This window comes from Oncorhynchus gorbuscha, linkage group LG15 (genome assembly GCF_021184085.1).
Source record: "Oncorhynchus gorbuscha isolate QuinsamMale2020 ecotype Even-year linkage group LG15, OgorEven_v1.0, whole genome shotgun sequence".
Lineage (NCBI taxonomy): Eukaryota > Metazoa > Chordata > Actinopteri > Salmoniformes > Salmonidae > Oncorhynchus > Oncorhynchus gorbuscha.
The window spans coordinates 43,121,917-43,140,056 of record NC_060187.1 but is presented as its reverse complement, the minus strand read 5'-3'; the positions used below and the strand labels follow the sequence as shown (position 1 = coordinate 43,140,056).

The 18,140-nt window shown below is 44.7% G+C and overlaps 1 protein-coding gene across 6 annotated transcripts in view; it reads right to left on the bottom strand.

Annotated features, from left to right (window-relative positions):
• Window positions 1-2,716: 2,716 nt before the first annotated feature.
• The window catches only part of mast3b (microtubule associated serine/threonine kinase 3b), a 52,907-nt gene continuing 37,483 nt past the window's right edge, over window positions 2,717-18,140 (bottom strand). For 4 of the 6 annotated variants that reach the window (XM_046301799.1, XM_046301801.1, XM_046301797.1 and 1 more), the window contains 19 exons: window positions 16,974-17,075; window positions 16,646-16,778; window positions 16,457-16,524; window positions 15,455-15,549; window positions 14,951-15,159; window positions 13,855-13,993; window positions 11,732-11,864; window positions 11,302-11,467; window positions 11,100-11,201; window positions 10,775-10,897; window positions 10,413-10,525; window positions 10,064-10,224; window positions 9,672-9,793; window positions 9,136-9,345; window positions 6,849-7,075; window positions 6,608-6,730; window positions 6,355-6,491; window positions 4,893-5,080; window positions 2,717-4,636 (listed from right to left, as the gene is read on the bottom strand). In XM_046301799.1, coding sequence (XP_046157755.1) covers window positions 4,098-4,636; window positions 4,893-5,080; window positions 6,355-6,491; window positions 6,608-6,730; window positions 6,849-7,075; window positions 9,136-9,345; window positions 9,672-9,793; window positions 10,064-10,224; window positions 10,413-10,525; window positions 10,775-10,897; window positions 11,100-11,201; window positions 11,302-11,467; window positions 11,732-11,864; window positions 13,855-13,993; window positions 14,951-15,159; window positions 15,455-15,549; window positions 16,457-16,524; window positions 16,646-16,778; window positions 16,974-17,075 — 3,090 coding nt within the window. In that variant the 3' untranslated portion in view covers window positions 2,717-4,097. The remainder of the gene's footprint in view (window positions 4,637-4,892; window positions 5,081-6,354; window positions 6,492-6,607; window positions 6,731-6,848; window positions 7,076-9,135; window positions 9,346-9,671; window positions 9,794-10,063; window positions 10,225-10,412; window positions 10,526-10,774; window positions 10,898-11,099; window positions 11,202-11,301; window positions 11,468-11,731; window positions 11,865-13,854; window positions 13,994-14,950; window positions 15,160-15,454; window positions 15,550-16,456; window positions 16,525-16,645; window positions 16,779-16,973; window positions 17,076-18,140) is intronic. The other 2 variants (XM_046301802.1, XM_046301798.1) reach the window with 2 other exon arrangements.

Here is an 18,140-nt window from a genome sequence, read left to right as displayed (position 1 = left end):
CTTTTATACAGGTAACAAGCTGAGATTAGGAACACTCCCTTTAAGAGTGTGCTCCTATTCTCAGCTCGTTACCTGTATAAAAGACACCTGGGAGCCAGAAATCTTTCTGATTGAGAGGGGGTCAAATATTTATTTCCCTCTCATTAAAATGCAAATCAATTTATAACATTTTTGACATGCATTTGTCTGGATTTTTTTGTTGTTCAAATCATTTTAATGGTAGGTTCAAATAAACCTCACATTAAAATTATAGACTGATAATTTCTTTGTCAGCTGGCAAACATACAAAATCAACAGGGGATCAAATACTTTTTTTCTCCTCACTGTACATAAATACATGTACAGTACAAAGACATAAAACTATCATCTGTTCCTAATATCTAAGCCCTGGGTTCTGACTGAAGGTACGTGACACTCCTCCATCGTTGCCTCTTCCTTATGTCGTTTACAAAATTCATGTCAAAATATATATTTTCCTTAGTGCACTTTACCCCAGTGTAAACATCAACACACAGAAGAAGGAGATGAAAGAGGAATGGGTTTCTTACGCATGGACATTTTCACACGCACACTAGTCACTGTGCTGAAAAAGAGTCTAATATGAAGATAAAAGGTCAAAGGCTGCATTGAGGATAATTTGAAAATATGCCAGCGGATCTTGTGGAAAGCTTAAACGGTTTATCTTTAGCTTGGTGGTGTCATCTGGACAGCTGAATTCTAGGATGTAGCCTAAAAACAGGTTTGAGAGCAAAACTATCTGTGGCTTATCAAAACAATATCCTGTCAACAATTGCCTCTGTGACAGAGATTAGGTGACAGCATTTGATAGGATTAAAGTTATGCTTTAGAAGTACAAGCATTGGCAGCAAGCTCAAATTGCCATGCTACCATGATTTCAGCGAAATCATGTGGTATAAACCCTGTTGTCCATCAGAATCAGTACAGAGAAACCAGGAAACCCAGAAGTGGATGAGGTCGGGATGAACGAACATAAGGATGAGGTTATGGCATAATATTGTGCAATATAATCAGTAGGTTTCAAAACGAACTAAACCAATAAGATCGGAAGAAATACCCTCTTTGTGATTTGGGTAAAAATGCTTAGAAATATAAACTTGCAAAATAATTGAAGCATTCGTAAAGGTGACTGCATTTTCCTGCTACTATCAAGCCTGCAAACAAGGGAATAAGAGCTATTTGTCAAAGAAGAAAGTCCCTCATTCCATAAATTATGGGTTAAGAGAACAAAAACAAAACAAATCTGTTTCATGGCAGCTAATACCATTTGTTAGTAATACAATGTCTTCACATCAACTAAAACCTGAACTAGCCACAGTGCATTCGGAAAGTATTCAGACCTCTTGACCTTTTCCGCATTTTGTTACGTTACAGCCTTATTCTAAAATGAATTAAATAGTTCAATCTACACACAAAACCCCATAATGACAATGTAAAAACAGGTTCTTAGATTTTTTGTTGCAAATATCTCAAAAATAACAAAACTGATATCATATTTTATATAAATATGCAGACCCTTTACTCAGTACTTTGTTGAAACATCTTTGGTGATTACAGTCTCGGTTCTTCTTGGGTATGACCCTACAAGCTTGGCACACCTGTATTTTGGGAGTTTTCCCCCATTCTCCTCTGCAGATCCTCTCGAGCTCTGTGAAGTTGGATGGGGGGGGGGGGGGGGGGGGCGTCGCTGCACAGCTATGAGAGATGTTCGATCGGGTCCAAGTCTGGGATCTGGCTGGGCCACTCGAGGACATTGAAACTTGTCCTGAAGCCACTCCTGTGTTGTCTTGGCTGTGTGCTTAGGGTCATTGGAGCAGGTTATCATGAAGGATTTCTCTGTACTTTGCTCCATTCATCTTTCCCTCGATCCTGACTATTCTCGCACTCCCTGCCGCTGAAAAACATCCCCACAGCATGATGCTGCCACCACCATGCTTCACTGTAGAGATGGTGCCAGGTTTCCTCCAGACGTGACGCTTGGAATTCAGGCCAAAGAGTTCAATCTTGGTTTCATCAGACCAGAGAATCTTGTTTCTCATGGTCTGAGTCCTTTGGGTACTTTTTGGCAAACACCAAGCGGGCTGTCATGTGCCTTTTACTGAGGAGTGGCTTCTGTCTGGCCGCTCTACCATAAAGGCCTGATTTGGTGGAGTGCTACAGAGATGGCTGTCCTTCTGGAAGGTTCTCCCATCTCAACAGAGGAACTCTGGAGCTCTGTCAGAGTGACCATCGGGTTCTTGGTCACCTCCCTGACCAAGGCCCTTCTCCCCCGATTGCTCAGGAAGAGTCTTGGTGGTTCCAAACTTCTTCCATTTAAGAATGAACTTCAATGCTGCAGACCTTTTTTGGTAGCTTTCCCCAGATCTGTGCCTCGACACAATTCTCTGTCGGAGCTCTTAGGACAATTCCTTCGACCTCATGGCTCGGCTTTTGCTCTGACTTGCGCTGTCAACTGTGAGACCTTATATAGACAGGTGTGTGCCTTTCCAGATCATGTCCAATCAATTGAATTTACCACAGGTAGAATCCAATCAAATTGTAGAAACATCAAGGATGATCAATGGAAACAGGATGCACCTGAGCTCAATTTCGAGTCTCATAGCAAAGGGTTTTAATACTTATGTAAATAAGGTATCCGTTTTTTATTTTTAATACATTTGCAACAAAAAAAAATCAAAAAACAGTTTTTGCTTTGTCATTATGGGGTACTGTGTGTAGATTGAGAGGGAAAAAACTATTAAATACATTTTTTAATAAGTGTGTAAAGTAACAAACTGTGGAAAAAGGTGTCTGAATACTTTATGAATGCACTGTAATTAGTTCAAATAACAATTGCCCTGCAGTTTTATATGATTCAAAATATACTTCAAACTGTTCAAGACGCAGTCCGGGATCTTAAGCACAACAAATTCTTAATATATTGTTTGAATTGGATTTGCAACAAATCATACGAATTGAAAAAAGAAAGAAAAAACGTAATGGATGGCTTTGTACACAATTGGATGATGTAGTACCCGTTTTGGGACCCGTTTTGGCTTGTTAGCACCACTTTCAAAACTGCTGTCTGAGATTATACAAAAGCATCACTCAGTCTCAGTAAACGAGCCTAAATCAAAAAATGAATGTGTAAAAAATGAATTCCTCTCAAACTACTCACTTCTTTGAACTACTATTAGCAACTACTCTGTAGAATGTTTTAAAATAGACATAACAACAAAATATATGGACACAAAACATGATTTAACCTTGGCTAGCCACTATCAATTTAACATTTTCCTTTTTTGGCCCCAAAAATCCACTTAGCTTATAAAAGTAATAAATAAGCCCAGGAAATAAAGTGCAATCTATTTCCTAGTGTTACATATTTATAAAACAATATCCTGGATCAAGTGAAATCTACAAAATAAAATCAAAGTCGTGATTTGTTTGAGTTCCTTCCGAGGAGAAACACTCTTTTTGCCCAAACATTTCCTTCCTTCAACAGTGAGTGTCAAGGTGCATCCTTGGAAGATATGTGCTGCATGAAATGATTCAAGGAAATGTCACTTTCTTAGCTTCCCTTTCTGGGGGCTAGAGTCTACTGCGGTATCCCCAACCTTATCAGAGGCAGTCTTTGTGTAAAGCAGCTGTCGCTTCTGGTGCCTTACTAGAGACGTTCACCGTGAGAGAGACATCCTTAACAAGCTGCTGTGTGCCAACGTTGTTATCGGTAGATTCGGGCTCCTGTCTCTTGCCGTCCTCCTCCTCCTCTCCGTCTGAGCACGGCTCCCAGTCATCCTGCTCTTCACTCTCCGTCGAGCCCTGCACAGCAATCTGAGGCACCAGGGTGAAGCGTTTCACCTCAGTCACCTCCTCGCTGGGTTGGGACATGGGCGTCCAGGAGGCTGCCCTCTGCTGGAGCCTGTTGGCTCCAGGGGCAGTGAGCATCACGGTGAACGTGGGACTTGTCTTCTGGTCGTCAGACTCGTCAAAGCTCACCTCCTGCACCGCCTCCTGCTTCTTGAAGGAGTCACGGCGTTCCGAAAGGTTGAGCTTCCTCATCACCACCAATTGCTCTGAACGCTCCGCCGCCCAGTCCCTCAACCTCTGGCAGCCCCCGTAACCCCCCCAGCAGCCTCCCGTGATCCCCGAGGTAGGAGACCCCCCCGCCGCAGACCCCCTCCACCTCCACGTCCTCTCCCTCGCCCTGGAAAGGCACCTCCAACGTGTGCCTCCGGTGGGGGGTACGACTTCTTGTCAACGTGGTAGGCACTGGAGAGCCTCTCAGCCGACTGCACCCTCTTTAGGAGGGGAGAACGGGGCGGCTCTGCGCTGCGGGGGCGCACACAATGGCGAACAATGGTTGGGGGGGACAGAGTCTTGCCACGGACTGTGTGGAAGGTCTTGGTGATGCCAGGGAGGGGAGAAGGGGAGCGCTGGGGCGACAGAGGCTGGGGAGAGGAGTTGCAGGCCAAGGGGGACGGGGGGATGCTGCTGGTGGACTTGCGGCGACCCACCTTGGTGTAACGCTGGATACTCAGCTTGGAGCCCAGGCCGTGCAGGGAGCTGGGCCGGATGTGTGCAGCCGGGGAGCTGGGAGAGCTGGAACAGGGAGAAGTGCTCTGTGGAGAGTTTGTGTCTGAGGGAGAGGTAAATACAGAGTAAGTTTACAGTCCACCTCAAAGGGGCTATTGCATTGTCATGAACTATGAGATATTGCAAGCAAAATGGGGAGATAAAAGCTCAAGTTAGTGGTAACAGTAGTCATTTTAGTAGTAGCCTAGTAATACAGTAGTGACTGTAGCCACAGTAGTAGTAATAGTGACAGTAGTATTAGTAGTCATAGTTACAGTGTCAGTAGCAACATTGCTGCAGGAGCGTGGGCCTTGTCTTACCTGCAGCCTGGTGGTCGGGGGCAGGACTGCGGCAGGGGGTGGAGGGGCCAGGTGATAGGCTGTGTGTGGGGGAGCCTGGCAGGCTCTCGCTGGACGACACAGAGTGGTGCTGTAGTCCAGAGTTGAAGCTGCGGCTGCTGTGAATCACCGTGCTCTGCTTGGACAGCTTCTTCAGGATGCTCCTCCGCCTAGCTCAGTCAGTGGTTACAAAGAGTTATGAAGGGGTTGCGAAGGGTTTCGAAGGGTAAATAGAGCCCTAAACATTATTATTATAGTACGTGATTCACAGCCCGGGAGTCTTTTTTTTCTGAAAATGTATACTGTAAAACAAATTTCTCATCAAGGATAATTTGGTTTTCTAATTGATCGGGGTTAGGTCAACTTGTTTCACGATGATGACAGTAGAGTTATAGAAATGAGAGGGAATACTCTGTGCATTAAGGAGGTCTTAACCTTAAAGGAGGTTTCTTAACCTAAAGTCAAGGCTTAGATTTCTTACTCCATTTTGAAAAAAGGCGACACTGGTGAGGTATGCAGTTTGTCGTCATCCATGCGGTAGTGTGTTGTGTGTAGTGATCTCGATTGAACACTGGGGGGAGATTCATGTCGACGGGCGTCAAGTTCCTCTGTGTCCACATCACTAAGGATCTATCATGGTCCACACACCAACACATGCCTCTTCCCCCTCAGGAGACTGAAAAGATTTGGCTAAGATCCTCAAAAATGTTATACAGCTGCACCATTGAGAGCATCTTGACAGGCTGCGTCACCGCTTGGTATGGCAACTGCTTGGCATCCGACCGCAGGGCGATACAGAGGCTTGTGCGTATGGACCAGTACATCACTGAGGCCGAGCTTCCTGCCATCCAGGACCACTATACTCGGCAATGTCAGAGGAAGGCCCTAAAGACTCCAGCCAATCAATTCAAGTCTGGAACCAACAGGACCCTGAACAGCTTCTACCCCCAAGCCATAAGACTGCTAAATAGTTTGTTAAAAAGTTTAACAAATTGCTACTCGGATTATCTGCATTGACCCTTTTTGCATGAACCCTTTGGACTCATCACATACACTGCTGCTACTGTCACTTTATTCCTAGTTAAATGTACATATATAGATCAATTACTTTGTACCCTTGCACATTGACTCGGTACTGGCACCTTGTGTGTATATAGCCAAGTTATCGTTAACCATTGTGTATTTATTATTACGCAAATACTTTTCTATTATTTCTCGATTTTATTTCTCTCTGCATTGTTGGGAAGGGCCGGTGGGTAAACATTTTTCTGTTAGTCTACACCTGTTGCTTACGAAGCATGTAACAAATACAATTTGACTCGATTTGGAATAGTGACTTTTGCAGTACGACTCTTGCCGGATGTACTTATAACAATGGCAATACGGCAGCAATATTCCATCAAATTAAATGAGCACAAAAACATATCTAAATATTTTCCCTCACCTGTCCTGATTGTCCCTTCTTTTGCTCTTCTTGCTGCGTCTTGCCATCTTTCCCTTGTGGCTGGTCTTTCGAGCCGGCCCAACCTTGATAGACGTGTTCTCCAATGCCGTAGTCTGAAGGGCCACCTTGCCGCCACTCTGTTGGTGTTTCACAAAAAAAAAACTATGAAGGATTGGATCTTCTACTATCTCCAACAGTGTTGTTATAGGTTGACAATGGGTATAGGCTCTAGGGTGTGTATTGTTTTCTATACCTTCAGAAGCAGCTCCATCATCTCTGTGTGGACCAGACCCTGCACGGACTCTCCGTTCACGTGAGTGATGAGGTCACCAGCCCTCAGTCCTGCCTCGTGGGCTGGGCTGCCATCTTCAACACTCTGTAAAAACAAGTTTTTTGTTTTATTATCACAATTCCTCAGTCTTTGTGGGGTGATGCCGCCTTTTATTGTGTAACTATTGGCTAATTCCGGAGCAGGGTAGAAAAGCGGCACTCACCGAGACCATGTGGTGCACCGTGTAAACGTCGCTGTCGCCCATGTAGACGCGGATGGCCTGCATGGTGAAGCCGTATTTCTTCCCTGAGCTGTGGATGACGATGGGTGGCCGCAGGCTTCTGAGGCTAAGCGACAGGTCACGGCTGGGGGACGAATCGCGGGACGAATGATTGGAGGAGAGCGAGCGCGAAGAGATGGGGCTGGGCTGGAGGCCGCTGGGCATATCATCTGGAATGGTACACAAAGGATGAGTTCAAGTTCAAGAAATGAGAAAAGGCACTGGGTAATGGTTGTATTTAGAACAAGAGCCTGCTCTTGTTTAGCATTTACAATCAACTTAACAGCCATTAGCTCTGTACAAACACACCTGCCATACCATACCCTATACAGCGATATCTGCTCGCTGGGCACTAGTACCCTGTATGACTAACTTACACTATATATACAAAAGCATGTGGACACCCCTTCAAATTAGTGGATTTGGCCCGTTGCTGACAGCTGCATAAAATCGAACACACAGCCATGCAATCTCCATAGACAAACATTAGCAGTAGAATGGCCTTACTGAAGAGCTCAGTGACTTTCAACGTGGCACCGTCAAAGGATGCCACCTTTCCAACAAGTCAGTTCGTCAATGTTCTTCCCTGCTAGAGCTGCCCTGGTCAACTGTAAGTGCTGTTATTTTGAAGTGGAAACCTCTAGGAGCAACAACGGCTCAGCCGCGAAGTGGTAGGCCACACAAGCTTTCAAAACGGGACCACAGAGTGCTGAACCGCTTCACGCATAAAAATAGCCTGTCCTCGGTTGCAACACTCACTACTGAGCTTCATGAAATGGGTTTCCATGGCCGAGCAGCCGCACACAAGCCTAATATCACAATGCTCAATGCCAAGGGTCGCCTGGAATGGTGTAAAACTCGCCACCATTGGACTCTGGAGCAATAGAAATGCGTTCTCTGGAGTGCCGAATCACGCTTCACCATCGGGCAATTCGGAGGACTAATCTGGGTTAGGCGGATGCCAGGAGAACGCTACCTGTCACAATTCATAATGCCAACTGTAAAGTTTGGTGGAGGAGGAATAATAGTGTGGGGATGTTTTTCATGGTTCGAGCTAGGCCCCTTAGTTCCAGTGAAGGGAAATCATAACGCAACAGCATACAATGACATTCTAGATGATTCTGTGCTTCCAGCTTTGTGGCAACAGTTTGGGAAAGGCCCTGTCCTGTTTCAGCATGACAATCCCCCATGCTCAAAGTGAGGCCAAAAAAATCACCAATTCTGTAGGAGCGAACAGGGCCGTGTGCACTCTGACAGCGATGGGCTATTTATGAACTCAGGTTTGATCACTAGTTTCTCCTGGCATCTGTGGCACTGCTTTCCTGTGCTAGTTTACAAGCCATATGCACTGTAAGCCAAACATCTGTACAGATTTCCTATCTTTTCATTCAAAATCTTTCTCTCGAGCTGCCAGTTCTAGTTGTAGACCACACGTACACAGACACATAGAAATGTATAGAGGGCACACTTGCCACTACATGGGAAAGCCCTCCATGGGCTTTGTTTTCACAGAAGTGATCAATGGCAAAGATCAGAGGTGCGCCCTCTATATATTTCTATGGACAGCAACTCTCATGACATTTCTCCAAACCAGAGAGCGCGTTCAAGATTGACGTCGAAATTGAACATCTATCCATGTCCCAAGGCCGTTGGGAAATGCCTTCAAAACTGTCCATTAGGGGCAACAGTGAGCACTATTACCATCAAGTAGGCTTGTGTTTTGCTAGGGTGCTGTGGAGAGGTGGTGGATGTAAATGTAATAAGTGTTATCCCATGACTCTGGATCAGAAGGTTGTGTGTTTGATTCCAGTCGTGGACACAGGTTTTACATGATTTCTTTTAACCCTATTTCAAACCTTACCTTAACTTCGAAATTTGATGTTTGGAGAAATGGGCCCACATAGAGCAGCAGGAGTCAACCCAGGGTGTCAAAAACACTGAAATTTGGAGCAACGTGGATAAATGTCTAATTCAGCAGTGAGACTGTGAGAGCTTGTTGCCTTTCTGTAATCGCTCGAGAAATAAATGAGGAAACAAGTCGAGATCATATCATGGAAACGTGCCCGTTAGAGATATGATTGTGAAAGTAACGCAAGTGTTGTTTGACAAAGAAACTTTTATAATATTACCCCGTTTGACAAAGTAACCCATTACTTTCCTCAGTTACTCATAAAAGTAATCTGATTTACATAATGATTTACTATTGTAATGCATTACCCCCAACACAGACCTGCAGTGATGATGAGAGACAGGGCGGAGATGGAGGCAGACTTGGGGACTTTGCCCCCAAGCCTCGGTCTGTCTGGTGTCTGTCTATCTGGTGTCTCCAGCTGGTTTCCAAAGCGTTGGGGGGCTCTGTGGTTCCTGGGGGAAGAGTGTTTGGCCCCGGTGCTGTTGCTACGAATCCTGATCCGATGCAGGTTTGACACTACCACCTCAGCTGTAATACACAGGAATAAGGGTTCAAATCAAATGTGTTTGACCAAAAAAGGCAATGTCTGAAGTATCTTTGCAAATAATTTGGTCTGGATGGAAGCTCACACTAAAGAGAAAGTCCATACACTTGAACTCTTGTGTTTGTGACTAGACTGCTTTTTGTTTGGACAGTTTGCCCTTTGATCAGTCTGCACAGACACAAATCTGTTTGTTTTTATGAAGAATGTTTCATGAGAAATTAAATATCTTATGTAATATTTCAATTTTTGTTGGTTTCCATGAAGCTGTGGAGACTTGAAGAAGAGTGGAGGGGCTTGGGACTGAGCTCACCTTCGTCGTCTGTGGAGAAGGCGAAGCGGGGCATGGTCTCCAGACTGTGGGTGCTGCTCATCACCAGGGGGCTGGTGCCCCTCTCAGAATGGAAGGAATTGGACGAGGCCCGAGGGCGCAGGCTGCAACACATCAACGGCAGTGTCCGTTAGGAGTAGAAGGGGAAATGGTGACATCCTATCTACAGCTAAAATAGTAATTCATGATGGGTGCAGCCATTGGTTATGCCCATCCTATTCAGCAAACATTTCTTGACTTTTCAGAACTAATCATCATTTTATGCACTTTTCGCCCACTGTTTTGGAGTGCCTCCAATAAATACGTGTTTTAACTCTTACACAGGGAATCCTAACAGAAACAGAGCGCTACAAACTCATTCTGGCTCTGCTCACCTGCCCCTGCGATCTTGGTGCTGGCGTTCCTGTCTCTGAATGTCTCCTCCCGGGGAGGGTGTGAAACGCCCATCCCAGCCCTCCTTGTCCTCACTGTGGCTGCGGTCCGATGAGAAGCTCAGGTTGGACGGTGTGGCCAGATGTTCTGTGCTGCTGTACACCTGAAAGCATGGAGTAGCCACGTTAGCTAGAGTGGTCACGTTTGGTGAACTTGGCACCAACAAAACCTTTTTTTTTTCTCTTTCACAGATTTAAGGAGTTTTCCATTATATTGATATTTACAAAGAACTGCTCAGCAAATGACTGATATTATTGACATTTCTAATATTTGAAAAGGTACGTTCCGAACCTTGCTGAAGCGGTTTGACCAGGAGGAAAACTGACGGATTTCCAGGGAAGATTCTTCATCGTTGGTTTCGTCATCCTCATCTGAGGCCAAATGGTGGTAACGCTCTAAGCGAGCTGAAAACATGACAACACAAAATGAGTGGAACTCAGGAACAGGGACTGTACCATAAAATCCGAACCAGGACATTTAGTGTATTTCAGGAAAACATATAGTTTTCATTAAACACAATTGACTAATGAGAATATCAATAAGCATTAGACAGGCATGAAGAGCAAATATCACTACATCTGTGGAGATATACTGGCAATAGAAAGAATGAATCTTTGTCTTTAATAAAAGCACTTATGAAGGACTGCCCGTACTGTCAAAGTAACTGGTGTCGTCCTCCGCTTCCAGTTGAGGGATGAATTCGGCTTTCAGTCGCAGTAGCCCGTTCCAGTCCAGACGTAAGAAAAAGGGGTGTTGTTTTACCTCAGATGCTCCTCCTAGAACAACATTTATTGTTCCGATTACAGTCGTGCGCAAATCTCAGGAAAAATAGCCAACAGCAAAACGTCAGACCAGGAAAAACGAGGCCCCGGGTTCCAATATCTAGACTAGCGCACCACTTAGAATGAAGCAATAGGACATGCATTCTAAGTGGGATGCTAGTATAGACATTGGAACGTAATGTTGTGGTCTACGAACCTGTCCCCAGGCGCTCCAGAGGGCTCTGCCTCAGCAGCCGTGTGATCATGTCCTGGGCGTCTGCAGGTAAAGCATCATCCCCATCGGGCCAGATGATGTCATCTGTACATCGAGCAAGCAAACGTTAATGAGAGGATCTCCACATTGTACACAATTAAAGAAAGCCTACATACTGTACATATTCCAGCAACGGAATACTTACCACTGACAACCTGCCCAAAGAGTTCCTCGGGCGTGTCCCCAAAGAAGGGCACACATCCAACCAGGAACTCGTACAGGATGACTCCCATGGCCCACCAGTCTACTGGCTTCCCATAGCCCTGTCTCAGTATCACCTCTGGGGCTATGTACTCTGGGGTGCCACACACCTAGAGAACCACACCAATAATATTCAGTTATACTGTAACATTTGCATTCAGATTTCTGTAACACAATGGAGTTGAGTTACAACAGTAGTTATGAGATGGTACACCTATCCTGGGTTGAGTATTTGAACGTATTTGACCTATGCATTTGACCCTGGTGTGAGGATGTGTTCAAAAAACTTGTCTGGCATTTGGTTATATTGTTTTCCTGAATGTATTTATAGTGAAAGGACAAATAAAGGGTTAAGCGGTTGACAAGACTCTCACCTGTTTGTCGATGAACTCCCTGGTGTCTTTCTCCATGTGACCCTCGTAAAGGTTGGTGGTCATGTTCATCAGGCCAATTCTGGACAGGCCAAAGTCGGTCAATTTGATGTGGCCCATAGAAGTGATCAACAAGCTGCAGGTGGCATAGAGAGAAATGTTAAAGATATATTTTCTTTGACTTGAGGTACGGTACCTTCAGAAAATATTCACACTCATTTTTCCACATTTGGATGTGTTACAGCCTGATTTTAAAATGGATGACATTTAGATTTTGTGTCACTGGCCTACACACAATAACCCATAATGTCAAAGTGGAATTACATTTTTAGAAATAGCTACACATTTCCTAAAAATTAAAAGCTGTAATGTCTTTAAGTAAATAAGTATTCAACCCCTTCGTTATAGCAGGCCTAAATAAGTTCAGGAGTAAATATTTGCTTAACCAGTCACATAAGTTACATGGATTCACTCTGTGTGCAATAATAGTGGTTAACATGATTTTTTAATGACTACCTCATCTCTGTACCCCACACATAAAATGACCTGTAAGGTCCCTGAGTTGAACAGTGAATTTCAAACACAGATTCAATCACAAAGACCAGGGAGGTTTTCCAATGCCTTGCAAAGGGCACCTATTGGCAGAAAAAAGACATTGAATACCCCTTTGAGCAGGATGAAGTTATTCATCACTCTTTGGATGGTGTATCAACACACCCAGTCACTACAAAGATACAGGCGTCCTTCCTAACGCCTAAGTTGCCAGAGAGGAAGGAAACCGCCCAGGGATTTCACCATGAGGCCAATGGTGACTTTAAAAAAAACCTACACTCGATCCCTCCGATGTTAACAATTACAGAACAGTATCCCTTCTTTCTTTTCTCTCCAAAACTCTTGAACGTGCCGTCCTTGGCCAGCTCTCCTGCTATCTCTCTCTGAATGACCTTCTTGATCCAAATCAGTCAGGTTTCAAGACTAGTCATTCAACTGAGACTGCTCTCCTCTGTATCACGGAGGCGCTCCGCACTGCTAAAGCTAACTCTCTCTCCTCTGCTCTCATCCTTCTAGATCTATCGGCTGCCTTCGATACTGTGAACCATCAGATCCTCCTCTCCACCCTCTCCGAGTTGGGCATCTCCGGCGCGGCCCACGCTTGGATTGCGTCCTACCTGACAGGTCGCTCCTACCAGGTGGCGTGGCGAGAATCTATCTCCTCACCACGCGCTCTCACCACTGGTGTCCCCCAGGGCTCCGTTCTAGGCCCTCTCCTATTCTCGCTATACACCAAGTCACTTGGCTCTGTCATAACCTCACATGGTCTCTCCTATCATTGCTATGCAGACGACACACAATTAATCTTCTCCTTTCCCCCTTCTGATGACCAGGTGGCGAATCGCATCTCTGCATGTCTGGCAGACATATCAGTGTGGATGACGGATCACCACCTCAAGCTGAACCTCGGCAAGACGGAGCTGCTCCTCCTCCCGGGGAAGGACTGCCCGTTCCATGATCTCGCCATCACGGTTGACAACTCCATTGTGTCCTCCTCCCAGAGCGCTAAGAACCTTGGCGTGATCCTGGACAACACCCTGTCGTTCTCAACCAACATCAAGGCGGTGGCCCGTTCCTGTAGGTTCATGCTCTACAACATCCGCAGAGTACGACCCTGCCTCACACAGGAAGCGGCGCAGGTCCTAATCCAGGCACTTGTCATCTCACAGTCATGTGTGCATACATTCTATGTATGGGTGGTCCCGGGGATCGAACCCACTACCCTGGCGTTACAAGCGCCATGCTCTACCAACTGAGCTACTAATGTGCAGATATTGTACAATCCTGCTGTGCAAACCTCTTAAGAGACATGCCCAGAAAGACAGCTGTAATCGTTGCCAAAGGTGATTCTAACATGTATCGACTCAGGGGTGTGACAAATTTGCAAAAATGTAGATTTCTTTTCTTTTCTTCACTTTGTCATTATGGTGTATTATGGGTGAGGGGGGAAAAAACGATTTAATCCATTTTGAATTCAGGCTGTAACACAACAAAATGTGGAATAAGTCAAGGGGTATGAATACTTTCTGAAGGCACTGCTTGTAAAAGATGTTTAAAGTTTGTTCTGGACTCACTTGTCAGGTTTGAGGTCTCTATGAACAATGCCGTAGTTGTGAAGGTATTCCAAGGCCAACACAGTCTCAGCAAAGTACATCCGGGTCATGTCCACGGGAAGGGGGCCCATGTTCTTCAGCAGGTTAGCACAGTCCCCACCTGCAAGAGATAATCAACAGTTATGCTAAAGCTAGGAGAAATCACGGGTGGATCAAATTCGCCTTTCCAACTATACTGAACAAAAATATAATATATATAAACACAACATGTAAAGTGTTGGTCCCATGTTTCATGAGCTGAAATAAAAGATCCCAGAAATGTTTCATACCCACAGAAAAGCTTATTTCTCTCAAATTTGGTGCACAAATGTGTTTGCTTCCCTGTTAGTGAGCATTTCTCCTTTGCCAAGATAATCCATCCACCTGACAGGTGTGGCATATCAAGAATCTGATTAAACAGCATGATCGTTACATAGGTGTACCTTGTGCTGGGGACAATAAATGGTCACTCTATAATGTGCCGTTTTGTCACACAGATGTCTCAAGTTTTGAGGGAGCATGCAATTGGCATTCTGACTGCAGGAATGTCCACCAGAGCTGTTGCCAGAGAATTAAATGTTAATTTCTCAACATAAGCCGCCTCCAACGTCGTTTTAGAGAATTTGGAAGTACGTCCAACCAGCCTCACAACCGCAGACCACGTGTAACCACGCCAGCCCAGGAGCTCTACATCCAGCTTCTTCACCTGCAGGATCGTCTGAGACCAGCCTCCCTGACAGCTGATGAAACTGAGGAGTATTTCTGTCTGTAATAAAACCCTTTTGTGTGGAAAAACTGATTATGATTGGTTGGGCCTGGGAGGGCATAGGCCCATCCACTTTGGAGCCAGGACCAAACAATCAGAATTAGTTTTTCCACACAAAAGGGCTGTGTCCCTACCCAGTCATGTAAAATCCATAGATTAGAGCCTAATTGACGGATTTCCTTATATGCACTGTAACTCAGTAAAATCGTTCATTGTTGCGTTTATATTTTTGTTCAGTATATTTCCATTCCAACATGACGAACAGAGTCATGATAAACATATCGCTTTTGGGTTAGAATATCATGACATTACCTTCCACATACTCCATCACCATGCACAGGTGGCGTCGTGTCTCAAAGGAGCAGAACATGGAGACCACAAATGGGTTCTCGGCGAAGGTCAGGATGTCCCGCTCCACAAACACCTGCTGGATCTGGTTCCTCAGGACCAGGTTTTGCCTGTTGATCTTCTTCATGGCGAAACGCTGCCGAGTGTCTCTGTGTCGGACCAGGTATACAGCCCTGCCAACCACCACAGTACAGGAGCCGTGTCATACAAGACCTCCACATTGATAATCCATGACTACAGGGACAGTTCAATCCATAAAAGGTGGAATTGTAGTTAATATTCAATAGTTTTCTAAATGTTTACTAACCATCACAGAAGTCTACATTTTGCATTTTACTGTTAAACCTGTAACTGACTATATCTGAGGTGACAGAGTGCATTGATTTCAGATCAACATGATAATAGCTAATTGGGAGTCCATGTTTTCAGTGATCAGCGTGGTTAACCACTTGCCTGTTTAGCGCTTACCCATAGGCTCCATTACTGATGAGCTTGATGGTTTCAAAGTCACTCTCCAGTGGTTTCCTTCGCGTCGGGGTGAGTGCCTGGGGACACTTGTTCTGCTGCAAACAGTGCAAACAATTAGAGAATTAAGAGGCAGCCATTATTCAAAAGGTGCCGGGGGACCCATTAACCCACTGGTGCCAGTATGATTACATAGCCAGTCTACCAAATAACGTCATGTAAATAAAGCTGCCTATGTTGTTAAGTGAAAGTCCAGTTTATGTGATTCTGTTGGCAATCTCACACTAAAAACCTAGTACATCACAGGCAAGCTAATGCCCAATTTGCAGTAAGTCATCTTAACGCAATCTCGCTCTGCTACTGGATGGAGCGCATAGGGTTTCACAATGCAAGACAAAATGGAGGAGAGCCTAGTTTCTCGTCCGAGAACGCATTTATTTTGGGAGATTGCAAAATAGGCCCTTTTCATTCAAGACAGGAGAAACATATTGTTTCAGGTGATAATAAAACATGTTTCGTTGAGTTACTTTTTCCTCAACTTCTTTCTCAAACTTTCTATCAAGTCAAGCTAGCTTACAGAGCAACTAGCTAGCTAACTAAAAGCAAGACTAGGTTGAAAATACTGTAGCTAGTGATCTCCACCTAAAAATTATTATCAAAAACAAAAGTCATTATCATCACAATAAACTAAAACAGACATATAATATAATTGGCTTAACTGCCAACATTTCTATTAAAATAGTACTCAATTATAGGAATGGGTAATTGTTTAGAAGTTGCTAGTTAAAGCCATTGCCGAAAACCACATATTTTCATCTTGTTCTGTGGTTTGGTAACTTCCTATTCTATTGACAGACTCGTGTTGCACTGAAGACGTTGCATAGTTTGAAAAAGTGTGTCATCCGTTTCGCAATGGAGCCTTCAACCGCAAGGGGGGGGGGGTGCTGCGATACCACTCCGTTAAGGAAAGTTCAGGCGGAATGTGAATGAGGCATAACTCCTTACCTCCACAGACTCATCAGACTCCAATGTCATCGATGGAGCGGACTCATACTGCTCAAGCTGTACCATATCTAAAATAGCAGGGTAGAAAGATATGATTTAACAGCAATGCAATGATGTTGATTGGTACTGGATGTCTGTCTCAAGTGCGGGAAATTCAGGTCAATGTTATGGCAAAGGATATACCAATACCTTCGAGGGGGTCGCGAGTCAAGCCCAGTTGGTTGATGATGTAACGTGGAATATCCGTCTTGATGCCCTGGCCCTCTTTGGCATGACCCTCGGCTGCCTCCAGCAGATGATAGAACTCTTCCGGGTCAAATTCCTGCCAATGACATCCAAGGGCCATTGGATTAGATTGGATTAAAGTGAATAAAATCACTTAGTCATGAAAGAGCTTATTGGCGATACAGTGGCTTAAAAACCAGAGACAAAACAGATTAAGAGAGACAGCTTTCCAACGCTCTCAACAGAATCAAATCGCATGTTCAATCGGAATGAGATTTTCTCTCCGTCTCACCAGGCACTCAAGCAGCCTCGCCGGTCGGGATATGATGATGAGAATCTTCTTCACCAGCTGGGTGATGACAGATACCTCCTCGCTCTCCGAGCGATCGTACGCCTGAAATGCAAAGTCAAAATGTTATCAGCTTCTGAACAGAGCACAACATGGAGATGATAAACTTTGTTGATGACGCAGAGAGCTCAAAAACAGAGGAGCCTTTATCTCTCTTTCACCATAGCAAGAGCGCAACCACATAGCATTAAAGCCAACCTAGCTACCTGCAGCATGACCACAGAATGCAGTACTTGCAGACATAGGCCCTGTCTAGAAAGAAACCCTGCCCCCTAGGCACTTCTGTAGATCTGAGAGGACTGAATAAATTATATAGCGATAATTCCACCCAAGTGCTTAGGGGGAAGGTACAATGGGTTGTTCTTTGTTCTTCAGTGGTTAATCAATTCCAGAGAATAAATTGTTCTACAGAACACAAATCAGGAAGCCAATGGATCTTAAGCCCTCGCACTATGCATCATTATTGGCTACCCCAAGCATCACAATCAAGTACCTGGGCGGCAGGTAGCCTAGCGGTTAGTGTTGGCCCAGTAACCAAAAGAGCACTAGTTCGAATCACAGAGCCGACTAGTTGAAAATTCTGTTAATGTGCCCTTGAGCAAGGCACTTAACCCTTATTGCTCCAGGGATGCCGTTGATAATGGCTGACCATGGCCATGACCTCACCCTCTGAGGTTGTCTCGGGGGTAGTTGGAGTATGCAAAAAACACTGACTGAAAATTTGATGTGAAGAGACAGCCTTGAAAATGTTCATCTTGTCTTAGTGTCATAAATAATGCCCAGAACCAACCCAATGAACTATACCTATGTAAGCAGTATATAAGAGATCTAACAGGACTGCCCCAGGGGAGCTCACTTCAAACATCTAAGTTTGACTGTGACCTCTCCAGCTTGCTGTCAATAAACAATGATTCATTTAAGATTGACTTCGAGTGTCCTTGTGTAGAATTTCCATGACAACACATTTGAAATAAGACAAGTATAAGCACCTACCAAATTATTATTACCGGTATGTTTTAGTTTGTATACCAGGACCAATAGGGAGAATAGCATTGGCTTTTGATTCGCTGTCCTTCTGAGGCCATTTGCAAGTGACTGGACAGCTGGGTC